Source organism: Vidua chalybeata, chromosome 2 (assembly GCF_026979565.1).
Source record: "Vidua chalybeata isolate OUT-0048 chromosome 2, bVidCha1 merged haplotype, whole genome shotgun sequence".
NCBI classification, from domain to species: Eukaryota; Metazoa; Chordata; class Aves; order Passeriformes; family Viduidae; genus Vidua; species Vidua chalybeata.
Genome location: NC_071531.1, coordinates 93042533 through 93057744, shown reverse-complemented (window position 1 = coordinate 93057744; position 15212 = coordinate 93042533). Strand labels below are relative to the sequence as shown.

General features: G+C 43.9%; 1 protein-coding gene and 2 long non-coding RNA genes across 10 annotated transcripts in view; 1 reads left to right on the top strand and 2 right to left on the bottom strand.

Annotated features, from left to right (window-relative positions):
- Positions 1–615: 615 nt before the first annotated feature.
- LOC128783977 (uncharacterized) lies at positions 616–5274 on the bottom strand. 3 transcript variants are annotated; one of them, XR_008429317.1, is made up of 4 exons: positions 5155–5274; positions 4835–5030; positions 4546–4659; positions 616–1323 (listed from the first exon to the last, which is right to left on the bottom strand). It is a non-coding gene; the product is annotated as an uncharacterized LOC128783977 (long non-coding RNA). The 3 variants fall into 3 exon arrangements; XR_008429316.1 differs by having other exon boundaries at positions 4546–5030; XR_008429318.1 differs by lacking the exon at positions 616–1323 and adding an exon at positions 3798–4412 and having other exon boundaries at positions 4546–5030.
- Positions 5275–5466: 192 nt separating this feature from the next.
- HSPH1 (heat shock protein family H (Hsp110) member 1) overlaps positions 5467–15212 on the top strand; it is a 23944-nt gene continuing 14198 nt past the window's right edge. For both annotated transcript variants that reach the window (XM_053935213.1, XM_053935212.1), the window contains exons 1-4: positions 5467–5742; positions 6723–6780; positions 12874–13014; positions 14691–14813. In XM_053935213.1, the coding sequence (XP_053791188.1) occupies positions 5636–5742; positions 6723–6780; positions 12874–13014; positions 14691–14813 (429 nt within the window). In that variant the 5' untranslated portion in view covers positions 5467–5635. The remainder of the gene's footprint in view (positions 5743–6722; positions 6781–12873; positions 13015–14690; positions 14814–15212) is intronic.
- The window catches only part of LOC128783997 (uncharacterized), a 19911-nt gene continuing 18855 nt past the window's right edge, over positions 14157–15212 (bottom strand). For all 5 annotated transcript variants that reach the window (XR_008429324.1, XR_008429323.1, XR_008429322.1 and 2 more), the window contains 2 exons: positions 14678–14780; positions 14157–14568 (listed from right to left, as the gene is read on the bottom strand). This is a non-coding gene — a long non-coding RNA (uncharacterized LOC128783997). The remainder of the gene's footprint in view (positions 14569–14677; positions 14781–15212) is intronic.

Here is a 15212-nt window from a genome sequence, read left to right as displayed (position 1 = left end):
CTTAAAAATAACATTCAGTTCTTTTTATTTCATATACAAAAACCAGTCAAAACCCCACCTTTTTTTTTTTTAATTTTAATCTAGACTAAAGAGGATTTGCAATCTTTCTGCTTTTACAAGTACATTTATTTTATTAATTGCACTTAGGCCTTGGAGAGTTTATACAGTCTAGTTCCATATTTACTTTAAAAAAATTCAACTCTCCCCTTCTTCCAATTAGAGGTGTTCAGCTGGTCACCTATATTAATTTTGTTTTCAACCATAATCATATTGTCTGATTTTCTTGTTTAAAACACATCTTGTGTCTAAGCAACAGGAGAAAAGTTTATGAGGGATTTATAAACATATAATCGCTCAGAGTATTTGAGATTCATGACATCTCCAGGTTGAGTATTATTTGAATGTCCCCAGTCTTTGGGTCTTAAAGCATTTATGGTATAGTTGCCTTGCTGTGTTAAGTTTATTAAATACAAAGTAAATAAAGAGTAAATGTTCTTTTTCCTAAAATCTTAACATTTTCGAGTGGGACAATCCATTGTTTAAGTGGAAGGATGAAAATATCTGTACATCCAAGGGAATAAAACTAAGAATTTCACAATAACTTTGGACCTTCTCCACCTTTGCATTAGTTTCAGTCTTCATTTGTGCTTTTCTAAATAATGCTTAATCAACATCAGACAGTAACAGTCTGTTACTGTCAGTCTCAGCCATCAAAGCAAGCATTCACAGCTACAGGTTGTGAGGAATTCATGTTAACCTCAAAAATAAAGTGCACTCCATTTTAACTCACGTTTTATAAGAACACAGATCTATTAACAGGCATGAAAATGAAAAAAGTCACAAGAAAAGGACAACCTTGTATTCAGATTAAGAAGGTTTCTTTGGGTTAAGAGTCTTATTCAGAGTTTGAAGAAGATAAAGCCATCATCCTGTTGGTTACTCTGGGATTTGGATCCATGCTGTGCTGTGTGTACAAGTGCTGACACATGGCCAGAGCTGCAAAGAACCTCATTGGAATTTGCCAAGTACTGAAGCTCTTATCAGGAAGCATGCAAAAATCTATCAAGTTAAGTTTATCTGCCTTACTCAAGAGCCTGTGCATTTTGTACAAAGTGGATATTCCCCTCAGTAGGGATGCTCTGAACAGCTCAGCTCAGATTTCAAACACTCAGAAAGCAGTGGCCATAGATTGCTATGCTTCAGGCTACTTACACTACCACATTGGTGACATATCCTCTTCAATTTTCCTCTCTTTCTCCAGGATAAGAATGTGAATGGAGGTATTAGCAAAGATAATACTGTAGAAATTATCATTAACACTTCCTATACAGAAGAGACAAAAAATATTTACATGAAAATACAAGCATCATGTTTTAGTCTCACGTAGTTGGATAGACTTTTGGCAACTCATATTATTTTCCTTGACACAATCTCCTTTTTCACTCGATTTACAAAATGTTCACACACATGAAAATAAATACCATACAGTGGTAACATAGTGGTATGAAAAAGAGTGCAAAGCAAGAGCTGAAGTACTGGATTGTACCGCAAGGGTGAGACTACTGGAGCTGTTTAGTGAACCAATTCATATTTCCAGAGAACCACAGCTTGACAGGAATGGCAGTCCTTCTTTGGAATAAGCAATGACCTGAAATGCTCTTTACCCTTTTAAAACTTAGCTGGGAACCCAAGAACAAATGAACCCTAATCTCATTAGGTTGCATTAAAGACCTTCTCAAATGATGAGAGGCAGAAACAGTGCAGAAGGTTTGATTGACCATGTGCTATCATAAGCGCCAACTGCTCACATTTACAGAACGGCAGCTGCAGTAAACCTGGCACAGGCAACTTCCAAACAGATTAGAACAATAGCATGGGCTGGAATGCAGCTCAATCCCCAAATGGAAAGTGAGAACATATATAAAGTCCCCAGATAAATGACAGAGACCTATTTACTTGGAGTGCAACATTTCGATATTGCCTGCCTATACCGGAATGGGTTTTCCTGTTTTCTGTTTCTATTAAAGTATGAAGATTATGTACAAAGAATGTTGCCTCTACTGTCCCAGCAGAGCTCCTGTAGATCTCTGTTTGGGCCGCTGGCAACACAGCAGAAATTTCAAGCGCTCAATTGATTCCTGTGTTAATTTGGAATAAGTGCCTCTGCTTGGCCTTCCACAGGGACATTAGCCCATCCTCTAGCTGACTGAGGTCATATTTTATAATGGTAACATTCCCTGCATAGATGCTAATGTCATTCTATCTCTGCTCCCCATGGCAGGTTACCAACATTAGGACTGGTTTAACAGATGAGATAACTCCTGTTCCCAAGTTAAATTCAGTTTCTGAACACCCTTATCAATGCTCTGGTAGAGGTATTAAATATGAAAATAATTTTTAAAGGCCTCATCAGCTACCATTTTAAAGCATTGCTTGCACTGAAGAAGGTCAGATTGCTCTTTTCTCCAGGTCAGAAGTCCTTAACTGCCACAGTAAGAGCACTTAGAGAAGTAAACTCCCTGCATGTACTCAGAGGTGAAGAAAAATCCACCAGAGGTACCTTTTTGTCACCAAACTCCCTCTTCTTTATCATAAGTTAAACACCAAAGTAGAGAGAATATGTGGGTAAACTGAGCAACACTCATCCTAAATGTGCAAGGCAACCTTAAAAATTTGAAAAACATGGCTCAGTCATTATATTCTGGTAATAAGCTACAATAGTTGATGCATTGCAAAACCACAAAAGTTAAAACAGAGCACCCATATGTAAGAATCAAATACCCACTGAACAATGGGAAAGCAGGAATAGCAGAACTCTCCTCTCCCGTTCCCAGCAGCATTAAGATCACAGACTACATGACCAAGGAGAACATTAACAGAAATTTCACATCAGGCCAGCATTACTGTCCACATGGACATCCAGTAAAGGCTGATGTGACACCCAAAAAGAAGGGCAGCACACTGGTTAGCCTCAGTTCTGAAACTCACAAGCTTTCCAACAGTAATAGCACCAGCAGAGGTTACAGTGTTTCCCCACCTACCCCTACAAGAAGATTGACTGTCCATATGTAACCCTTCCTGTCTCCACATTAGAAGGAAGACACACACAGTCTCCACATTGCTGGAAGAAAGAACCAAGACTTCTCAGAATCTTTTCTTAGTCTTTTAAAATAAGGCTTATCATCTCATTTCTACTAAATCAGGGTTTTATGGATTCCAATCCTGCTGGCTTTATCCAGAGCATCAGTCTAGACAGGCAAATGCAAGTGTTCTTACTGCCAGGCCCCACCAGTGTGTTAACCTCAGCCAGCCAACATCATGTCATTCTTGATGCCTCTTTGATCTTGTATTTCTTGGCTCTCACGGGTGATGAAAAACAGGGGGTTCTTATTCACATCATAACATTCAAACTTATCCCTGCACAAAGCACTTCCTGCCTGGCAGCGGCTGTGCCCACAGCCACTGGTTTTCCAGCCCTACAGATTTGCTGGCAGCATACAGCACTGGCCTATCCTTTCAGGCCCTCACCATGGCCTCAGTTGCCCCAGGCTCAGAGGTAGGAACCATTTCTAGCAAGCACCTTACCAATATTACCTCCCTCAGCAGCTCTTAGCTCCCCTCTACTCCTCCTCAACACCATTTACAGTTCTGTAGTGTGAACGCACAGCGAGTCACTACCGATATGTGCTTCTGCTCTAGGCTGAGTAAAAATAAACTTTATTCCTACAGTGGGATTCCAGTTCATTGAAGGCATAACTCAACCACTGCACTGCACCATCAGAGATGGTGCCAGCAGGGTAACTTCCAAATTCGCTGCTGATCTTTTCCTCCCTTTAGAGAGCAGCTGCAAATCTGGGCAAACAGTCAAATTTTCTTCTTTTTCTATTCAAGGGTAAACAGTTTATAATAAAAGAGAAAAAGCAGAAAGAATGTTTGGTATCTACTTTTATCATCTATGGCAACACTTAAACCACCAGATATGCTGCATGTGCATAATTTGCCAGAACAGGACTTCCTAAACAATCACTAAAAATGCTACTTCTTGTCAGGTAGGGTGACAGCTGACATACAGGTGAACTGATACATGAAAAGACTGGTTTTTCATCTTCAAGTTCTACAGAAGTGTTATGCAGGATACAAGGACTTTGGACGCTCACAAAGGCTGCTTAAGTACTTTAAGCATTTCTGTATCAGGATATTTAAGCAGCTAAATACTTTGATGAAGTCTGTCTCCTCATTCAAAGCTGGAAATACATTATCATGAATATTTACCATGTCAAGTAAGGACATAAAACCTCATCAGCTCATACACACACATCTATCAGGCCAACCTATCAGCTCATTCTGAAGTTAGAAGCTGCATCCTTAGCTAGTCACGCTGGTCTCATGAATTTTTCAGCCCTGTGCCTCCTCTGAAACAGGCAAAAACTATTTTAGGAGACCAAATCCTCCCCATACACCCTCAAGAGGGGTCAAAATCCATCAGAGCTGAATGTTACTCAACTCTGAAGCAAAGCTTTATCAGAAATTACTGAACAACAGTACCTGGAAAGTGGGGGGGCGGGGAATATCTTGCCTCTTCCATGCAGGGACACTGAGGACAAAGAATGCTATCACCTCTCCCTGCTCTTTGTAACAGCAGGACCTGAAAGGCAGCACCTAGCATGCAGAGAGTACATAGTTTTAAGCTGTGCTAGGGGAATATGAGGCTGGACATTAGGAGGAATTTCTTCACAGAAAAGGCAATTAGATATTGGAATGGGCTGCCCAGGGAGGTGGTGGACTCACTGTCCCTGGAGGTGTTTAAGGAAAGACAGGATGAGGCACTCAGTACCATGGTCTGGTTGTTATGATTCAGTCACAGGCTGGACTCGATGATCGCAGAGGTCTTTTCCAACCGAATTGATTCTGTGATGGATGAACTGCTGACAACCGAAATCAGGGTCTGTGTACCCACCACACCTCCATACGGAATGCAGAAGGTTAAGGCTGCTTCTAGCAGGGATGGGGTCCTGCACAAAAAACTAGAGCTGGAGGAGGCAATAGAACACTTATGGTGGATTGTGGAACACCGAGACAAAAGCCCTCTGCAGAGAGCAAGTGATGCGTAGAATTAGCATATTTCGGTAGCCAGCGCAGGAGGGAGATACCTACAACAACGTGACAAAGAGCTCTAGAGAGGTTGCCCGGTGTACTAAAGCAGGGGCACCGACACGGAGAGCGGCTCGTCTCCGCTTCCCCCGCACATTCCGGGCCTTTGCCGGAGCCCCCGCCTTTGCCGGCCCCCGCCGCCTCCTCCGCGCGGCCCCGCCCCGCGCGCCTGGCCCCGCCCCGCGCGGGGCCGGCGGCGTCCGCGGTCGCCATGGGAACGGCGCGCGTCACCGCGCCCGGCGCCGCCGATTGGCGGGAATTGTTCGAGAAGGCGGCCGAGGGCGGAAGCGGAAGCCGCACGTGGAGCCGGTGAGTGGCTGCCGCAGTTTCTGGAAACTTCGCCTCATTGTCATATTTAAAGCGGCGGCGGCGCCGCTGCGTCCCCTCCCCGCCCGCCCGCCCGCGCACGCTACGGGGACCGGCGGCCGCAGCAGCACCGGGAGTGAGCCGGGTAGAGCGGGGACTTCCCTCTGGCGCCGGGGCCATGGCCGTGGTGGGCTTTGATTTGGGCTTCCAGAGCTGCTACATTGCCGTGGCGCGGGCTGGCGGCATCGAGACCGTTGCCAACGAGTTCAGCGACCGGTGCACGCCGTGAGTATGGGGGGGCGCGGCGGGGGCGGTCGGGGGCTGGTCTGTGCCCGGCGGAGTGCCCGTGTCCGCCGTGGAGAAGGTGCTGGAAGTTTCGCAGTGGGGCGTGGAGGGGTTCCCGCTGTGGGAGGCCAGCGCGTTCCCCGGCACTGGCCGCCTCCGTGTGCTGCCGGAGGCAGGTAGAGGCTGGCGGGGCCGGGCGGCAGCGCACTGCGTGTCCCTCCGACCCGCTGTGTGCTCCCCTTCCCGCCCCAACCCGCTGTGTGCTCCAATCCCCTCACCCGCTGTGTCCCGCTGTACCCCTCCCGCCATCCTGCCCCTCCGACCCTGACGCTCTTTGTGCCCGCCGCCCCGGTCCCCACCCGCTTTGTTCCCTTGTGTCCCCCCCCGCGCCTGCTCCCCGGTCCGGACCCTCTCTGTTCCCCCGTGTCCCGCCCCGACCCGTTCTCTGCCCCCGTTTCCCGGAGCCGGAGCGCGTCCCGCGGGCAGTGCCGGGGGATGGAGGGCTGTGCGGAGCCCGCGCGGGTCGGGGTGCGGCGGGCGGCCGGGAGAATCCCCGTGGGGGCAGCCCGGGTTAAGTGGGACACGGGCGAACACACTCCCACTCGTGCTGCGTAGGATGGGCTCTGCCAGCTGCTCCAGGGCAGCTCTCCTTTAGTCAGAGGTTAGATATAGAAAGCCTCTGGCTCAAAGCAGGGGTTAGTTGACAAGTTAGAAGCAGCCATGCACAGGCGGGTAGGGTGTAGTCTGGCTGTGAGCTCTGAATTGCAATCATCCTGTTTTACCAGTGAAAAGTCCTGGATTCGGGCCAAGGCTTTAAAACGGATAGAAGTCTACCTGTAGTTTTTTACTGCAAACTCAAAGACTGACACTTTGACGAAAGACTTAGGTGTTTTATCTTCAGTAGTAGAAAATGAATCCGAGACTGTTCTCAGTCGTGTTTGTTGTCAGGACTGAGTTAATTAGCCTGTTGTTCTTTCCAGGTCGGTGGTTTCATTTGGATCCAAAAACAGAGCTATTGGTGTTGCGGCTAAAAACCAGGTAGGTCATTTCCTGCTGCAAACTGTTGAAGTACCAGTGGGTGTAAAGAGAGTTGTCTGTGTGTATTTGAAGCCAAACAGCCTCAGTTTCTTGTTGAGCCTTTTATTTCAGAAATGCTGCACTATGCTGCTATGCTTTCTTTGGGGAAATGTAGGATGATTTTGCTAGAATGCTTCTGCCCTCTCTTTCATTAATGTAATACTTTCCAGTTGAATATGTTCATATTCTGACAAATTAAGGTCACTGGATTTCTTTTCCTAATGATTGTATATAGGATTTTCCTTGTACTTGAAGGAAAACATTTTAAATGTTGTATATAGTTTCTCAAAATCAGATGTAAGGGGAGACGTTTGGCTCTGATTCTTAAAGCTATTCAGGGTACCTTACTACCTTTGGATTTGCTGTAAATTAAATGCCTCTGGTTTTGAAGATGCAAGTCCTTATTTTGGGGTTTGTTTTTTTTTTAATGAAGGTACTCTGAACGGTTGAATGTTTTCATTGTTAAAGTAGTATTTTCAGTTTAGAAGGAGAACTTAATTCCAACAAGTCTCAGAATAAGAAACTGTAATAATTTAAATAAATCCTTAGGTATTGTATGTTGTTACATAACTGCTGCTGGGAGATCAAGCATGCAGCCTCCGCTGGCCTGTGCATCTGTCTCATGTAGCAAAAGGACTGCAGTGGGTTTCCATGGAGAGAGCACTAAAGGAGACTTCATTGCACTGTAATAGCACTCCTCTTAATTTTGAATAGCCGAGGCAATACGAATACTTCACGTGTTAACAAGCACGTGCAAATTCAGTTACAGGTTAGCATTTAGAGTAATGAAGTAAACACGTGTGTTTGTGGCTTTTTCTTAAATTTCATTTCAGCATTGCTGAGTTGACTGCTGACATTGTTGCAAGTCAGAAACTAGTATGATTCATTAGTGTGCAAAAATGAATTGTTACTGAAATTGGGAAATGATCTGAACCTGATGTACTCTCAAGCATGTTTCACTATTGTTAGATTGTTCCAGTAGCTGCTGTGGAAAACATGAAGTAAGCTACAAGTGAGGCCGATTCTCTCTTAGATTGCATTTACAAGTGTGTATTTGCAGTGATGAGCACCTGTGACTTTAGTTACCTTCAGACTAACCTGTATGATGTTACTGATGGAGTGTTTCATGCTTGGCTCTCCTAGAAGTTGAAGCTAAATATTTTTGCCAGGTCAAAGGAATGTAATACTTTAAATGAGAAAAGATAACAGATCATTTATTTCTGCAGTTGTAAGTGGTCCAGTTTGGCTGATGACCTGAGATGGGAATTGTGCTTCTTTTGTAAATGTGTAAATTTCCTGACATGGACTACTGAGAGTTAGATTTTTGGTGTCTTAGGGACTTAAATCAAGGAATGCAATGGTTGTTTTCATTTGGGAAAAAAAAAAAAACAAAGAAACAAAAAATCCCACAAAATAAAAAAAAAGGGTTTGACTCATGACTTCTACTGTGTGTGACTTCTAGTGTGATTTTGTGAGAGAGCTCAAAATACTCAAAGGTGATCTCCTTAATATTTGAGAAGTTACTGCTGGAGCAGATTTTCAGAGAATGTCTGTAATCTTTAGGTAAGTGTGGTAGCGCTGGAGATGAGAATTGTATGTTAGTTAACAGACCATAATTCTCAGCTTTCTTAATTGTGACTAAGCAGGAAGATATTAAAACATGCTACAGACCTAATGGCATACAATTACTCTAAAAATATCTTAAGATGGTTCTCTTAGAAAAGGCTTTGAGGTTAATTCTAAATTAGGCTATAAAAGCTGCTGGAGTGTTTGTGCTTCTCTACCCACTACATGGTAATAATTCCTGCTGCCATGTTCTTCAGCTACACAGCTGTGAAATACGTAGCATTCAAGCACTCTGAAGTTGTGGCTATACAAATAAATAAAACCATGCTGGGCAACAATCTTCAACACAGGAACCTAACTACTCGACCAAATTAAAGTACTGGAATAGTTCTTGGCGTGATTTTTGGCCTGTGTTAACTTGTGCTCATACTATTAATTGCTGAGCACTGTTTGGTGATTAGAATAAACCAAGGATGATTCTCAGCAGGCAGTCCAAGTGTGGCATCTTTCCACAGACACAGCTGTCTGAAAGTTACTGTTTGTTAGTGGGAGTATTGGCCTTCTTTTTTGTCAGGGAGCTTTTCTGTAGGAGAACTGTCCGAGTTGAGTAGCTTTCTAATACAAGATATAGCTCAAATTCTTCATTTCATGGTGGAAAATTTCATGTGCAACAAGGAATTGATGCTTTTCTTTGGGGGTAGTGAATGCTAGAAATATTCCTTGGTATACTCAGCATTTGAGTTGCTGTCATGCAGTCTACTGGTGCCTGCCTTAATGTATCCTGTAGGTAATAACACACTTGTATAATCTCTCTATAATAAAACAGAATTAATTCTACTCTGAGATACTTGTGTTATCTCTTAGGCTGCTCTAGTTATCTGGTTTCTGTTGTGCTTTGCATTTCTGATAATGAATGTTTTGTCACTTGCTCTGGGGAGCTTGCATTGTAGTTTAGCACATAGTTCAAGCTGATGTTAGCAAAAAAGTTCCAAGTTGTCTATGCACTGTATTCTTATTTGGTCTAGTGCAAGAATTTGAGTTGCTGCTAGGTGAGTGTGAACAAGGAAATGATGTGATTTCAAAGTAGCTCAGGGAGAAAAAAGTAAGTATTGAAATGTATGGGGACACTTAAGCTTGACAGTTAGTAACTAGGAAAGCCCTTGTTTGCGCTTAATGTAATATGTTTAAAGTGGGGGTGGTGTGTCTTGGGTTAGCTGTTTTACAGAGAAACCAGCTTCACATGTAGTTGCAATCTTTAAATATTTGAATTTGGTCGAAGTTCTGTCACCCAAGCTGACAGAAGTGAGGTGTAAGGTGAGTGGCTCTGGTTTCCAGCACAATCAGCAGCAGAGTGTTCCAGTGCAGTGCACAGGGGGGGTTTCCTGAACTGGGGGAGTGTCACGGGGAGACAAGAGCTGCCAGAAGCCTGCAGCTTGAGTGGCAGTGGCTGATGGGACCTGGGTGGGGCCAGGAGCAACAGCAGCAGTTTTCCCAAATATAAAATAAGCCCTTAGGGAGCACTGGTGAGCAGGGTGTGGCACAGCAGTGTGCAGGAAGGATGCTGAGGCAGTGCCAGCCCAGCCAGGGAGCAGTGGTGTCCACCTGGCAGAAAGCCACGGCCTCGCTGAGCTCCACAGCCGGCACGGCTGGCACAGCTGCCCAGACAGCTCTGGCAGGAGCACGCTGCCACTACTGGGTGGCACCTGCAGGGTGAGCCCTGCTCTCAATACCACTATTGGGTGGCACCTGTTAGCACAGATGTGGGAATGTGCCCAGGTACTCTTCCACTTAGTGACAGAACTCTGGCAGGAGGTGAGTAGGTTGGGGACTATCAGGGAGTGCTAGAGATGATATAGTGGAATTGCACCCTGCCTTCCCTGGGAGGCAGGCAGCACACACAGGGGGTTCCTTTCTCTCTTTTCCACCTGCTGGAAAATACTGACTTGATGGGATAGGGAACAGTCTGTCACCAAGGTTAGGTTGGCCTATGTCAAAACTGCTTCCCTGAAGAAAAAGGGACAAGACATTGCCGTAGGGAGACTCCCTTTGGAAGGGAACAGAAAGCTCAATATGCTGGCAGGAACCACTTCTTAGGAAAGTCTGCTGCCTCTCTGGGGTCCAAGTTCCTACCCTGGTATGGCTGTCAGAAAATTATCCATTATTGGTTTCTCAGGTTGGCAGTGATGAGGTTGCACCAGGAAGTCCAAGGACAATCAGGAGAGATTTCAGGGCCTTGGAATGACTTCTTAAGGGATCAGGAGCACAGATAGTGCTATCATGAGTTCTCTATCCTTCTAGTTGCAGGAAACAGGATGAGCAGCAGACCAATATCTGAGCCTGGTGCCATTGGCAGAATTTGGGGGCTTTGATCACGAGTCCCTTTACATGACAGCAGGACTGCTAGCAATAGCAGGGTACACCTGTCTCAGAGGGGGAAAAGGATCTTTGCACAGGAGCTAGTAGGGATCACTGAGAGCTTTAAACCAGATTTGGGCGGGGGGAAAGACATACAACCAAGTTTGCTAGAGATAAGCCTGGGGGGTTCCACAGCAGTGTTTGAGAGAGTGCTTTAGTGAGGTCCTTCACTCTGCTGCCTTAGTGGAGATGGGATGGAGATCTGTGCAGCAGCAGTGACACAAGATTATTATTGGTGTGTTTAAAAACTGTGGAAGCTCCTGAGCATGGTCACATAGGAACTGGGGCTTCTCCTCTGAAAAAAAGTGGCAAGATCAATAGCCCAGCTGAAGTGCATGCCAGCAGGCATCAATGCCTGCAACACAGGCAATAAAGAGCAAGAGCTGGACACCATTGTGCAAAAGTAAAACTCTGACACGTTGCCATTGTGGCAATGTTGGGGGATGACTGGCACATTTGGAGTGTTACTCCTAACTGGTTAAAAACTGGCTGGATAGCCAGGCCCAGAGTGTTATGGTGAATGGAGTTAAATCCAGCTGGCAGCATATCACCAGTGGTGTTCCCCAAGTCTCAGTATTGGGGGCCAGCCCTATCTGATATTTTAATCAGTGTTCCAGAAAAGGGGATCAAGTGCACTTTCAGTCAGTTTGGAGATGAGGCCAAGTTGGACTGGAGTGTTGATCTGCTGGAGGGCAGGATGGCTTTACAAAAGGATGTAGACAGGCTGGATTGAAGGGCTGAGGGCCACTGTATGAGGTTCAGCGAGTGCAGTGTCCTGCACTTGAGTCACAACAACCTCATGTAACGCTACAGGGTGGAGGCAGAGTGGCTGGGAAGCTGCCTGGTGGAAAAAGACATGGGAGTGCTGTTTGACAGTGGCTGAACATGAGCCAGCTGTGCCCAGGTGGCCAAGGAGGCCAATGGCATCCTGGCCTGTATGAGCAATAGTGTGGCCAGCAGGAGCAGGGAAGTGATTGTCCCCCTGTACTCAGACTGGTGAGACCACACCTCTGATCCTGGGTTCAGTTCTGGGCCCTTCACTACAAGAAGGATGCTGAGGTGCTGGAGTGAGTTCAGAAAAGGACAGTGGAGCTGGGGAAAGGTCTGGAGTGCAAGTCTGATGAGGAGCAGCTGAGGGTATTTAGCCTGGAGAAGAGGAAGCTCAGGTATGCCCTTATCATTACCTGTAATAACCTAAAAGAGGCACAAAGTTGCACCAAGGGAAGTTTAGATTGGCTGTTAGGAAAATGTGTCATCCTGAATTGCTAGTAAAGTCCAGGATAAAGAAGCAGAAAGGGCTTTTGCATGGTTTCCACAGATGTTTTAATTCACCTGCGTGGTGAGATGTTCAGAGATGTCCCAGGTACACACCCATGGAGAGCCCAGCTTACTCAGCCCCCAGGGGCCCGAGGGTCACCCTGGTCTTGGAGCAGTACAAAGATATGGGACAATCAGGGAATAGGGAGGGAGTGGCTCAAGGACATAGGAACAGGGGAAGGAGCCAGTGGGGTTTTAACAGCTTTGAGGGAAGCTTCTTGTGTCACCTTAACTTAGGGGATGCCCCTCAGGGTCCTCACAGGAAAAGATGATTTCACCAAATGGTTTGTTAACATCTGAACAGGCTGCCTAGGGAAGTGGTGGAGTCACTGTCCTGGGAGGCATCTAAAAGGTGTGTGGATATGGCTTTTAGGAACATTGGTGGACTTGGCTGTGTTAGATTAGCTAGACTTGATTGGAAAGGCCTTTTCCAACTTAAACAATTCTATGATTCTAAATCAGTTGACTAAAGTAGTAGGCTCTGTTGATCATGTTATTGTTCACCCAGTTGTCTCAAGGTTTCAGACATAGTTTTATAATCTTTAATAAGTAATGGTCTGGAAGTCTGTGTCTAGCTTATTAATGAACTGATAAAAAGTACCAGACAGTAATTACCAGTGTTAAATAAAACAGCTGAGACAAGGGAGTGAGCAGTTGTCTGGAAACTTGACCTGTGCTTGGGGGCATACAGAACAGCACTGAACATTGCAGGCTGATTTAAGAGTGGATTTCTAACTATCCTGTATTTCTTTACAGCAAATTACTCATGCCCACAACACTGTATCTAACTTCAAGAGATTCCATGGCCGTGCATTTAATGATCCTTTTGTTCAGAAGGAAAAAGAAAAGTTGAGCTATGATTTGGTTCCCATGAAGAATGGTGGAGTTGGAGTGAAGGTAAATGTGCAATGTATCTTTCTGGGTTGTGTAGCTAAATCCGAAATTTTACATTTCAGCAACTAGTCATGAAAATGTGTTTCTTTTAATTATTCTAAAGGTAGGTTGTTTTAATCTTCCTGTTAAAGAAGAGCTCTTCTATGAATAGACAGCTTTATCTTTAAATAGTGGATGTTAACCTTCAAATTAAGGTTCATTTACAAATAATTGCTGAAATGCAAATTTCCGGGTTGGCAAATTGCTAGCTCAAGCACACTGGCAGAAAAACTGCTAAGATAATTACAAGGTCGTATGGTTTTACTTCAAAGTATGACTTTCTGTCACTTTTGTGTGGAATGCATTGCAGCAGACTTATTAGGTGGTTTACAAACACCTTAGAAAATAGTCGGAACTCTTCTTTAGAATGAGTGGCAAGCGTGTCTTTAGTGGACTGCCTGGAGTCAGTTACTTGCGAAAAGGTGTTCAAAACCAGCTCCTACAACATTGCAGGTTTGGCTCTTGCTTACATTTCGAGGACTTCACTGATACAATGTCAGCTTTTCATAGAGTAGGTGCAGTTAATTCCATTGTGTCCATTTACAGAAATATGTACAATTACTGATAATGAAGCCTTGCTGGCACATCAGTGTTGCTTCACTGTTGAAGACTTTAGCTTGAACTGGTCCCTCATAACTTCAGTATAGATCAGTCCGAAGTAGTGACTGGATCACAGAATTGTATACATTAGAAAAACCTGACTGGAAAAGTACCCAAACTTTACAAAAGAGAAGATGCTTTTTCTTTAGCTGTTAGTGATTTGTGAGGTTAACAGATAAATTCAGACAGAAATTATTGGTTTCCTTTAATCAGTGTGTGTAAGAGTCTTGTACTATATGAGAGTCTAGTGTTGGGAGAACACTACTACTTGGTGTTTTTCCTTTTTTTCCTTAGGCTGCTTGGAGAACAAGTTAGTATTTATTTCTATTTAACTATGGTTAAAAAGTTTTAATAATTGATTCAGTAAAATTCAATAAGCCTGGGAGGTTCAGAGAACAATTTTTCTATTAAAACCAAAATGCCTAATTTTTCTCCAAATCATACTGAGTGAATAAAAGTGTTACTTTCACGCATCAGCTGTAATGTGTTACTTCACTTCATCATTGTCATGTATTCTATTGCATGATAAAAATGGTGCTTCAAGAATAATTTTTGCTAAGAGAGCAATAAATAAACTTTTTTTCTAAGCTTTATCTTAAGCTTTTAGTGGTTTCATGTGCATAGGTGAGCTGTTGTTGCACAGTTCTTCCTTTCAGAGATGCCTCACATATTTAAGCAGAAGGATAAAAATGCTGAGGAAAAATACACAGCAAATACTTCTGTACATTTTTTGCATTTGGCATCAGTTTGAAGAATGATGGCTATTTTTACTTAATGGTGTGCCACATTTTAAACCTGTGTCACTTTTGGCCATTTCCTTAATCTATGGAGTTGATCCAGTTCTTAATGTTTTAAGACAGAATGGAGTAACTGCTTCTCTAAACACTCGGCTGGGAAATTAAATTGTAAACTGAAGTCCTATAATGAAATAATGAAGCATGTCATGATTCATAGAGTATTAGCCAGCAGTGTATCAAAGAATATTAAATGTAATTTTCCTTCAGTTGAACTGATGGAATTGCTTTACCTATTCTATCCAGGTCATGTACATGGATGAGGAGCACATCTTCAGTGTGGAACAGATTTCAGCTATGCTATTGACTAAATTGAAGGAGACTGCAGAGAGTAACCTGAAAAAGCCAGTAACAGACTGTGTTATTTCTGTAAGTAATTGTAGTGCACAGGAACATTATGTCTTTTAACTTCAGCCATTGAGGGCATTTTGTTTCTATTCATGCAGAGTGAAAAAGAACTCTGCTAAGCACTTACAAAGGGATTAATCCTAACTAGCTTTAGAGCTTTTGATTTAAAGAAATCCCAGGACTGCTGCCATATTCCAGACTCTGACTAGCTTAATGACCTCATTCTCTTGAAAATGTCTGAGTCTTTGGACCCAAAATGTTTCTGGATCCAGGTATATATCCTTCTGGAACAGCTTGCTTTCATGACTAAGCATACTAATTACTCATTGAAATAAATACATACGTTTGTGGTTTTTCTTTAATTTAAAACAAAATTGATAACAACTTTGAACAATTGCCATTGCTTATGAAGATTTGCCC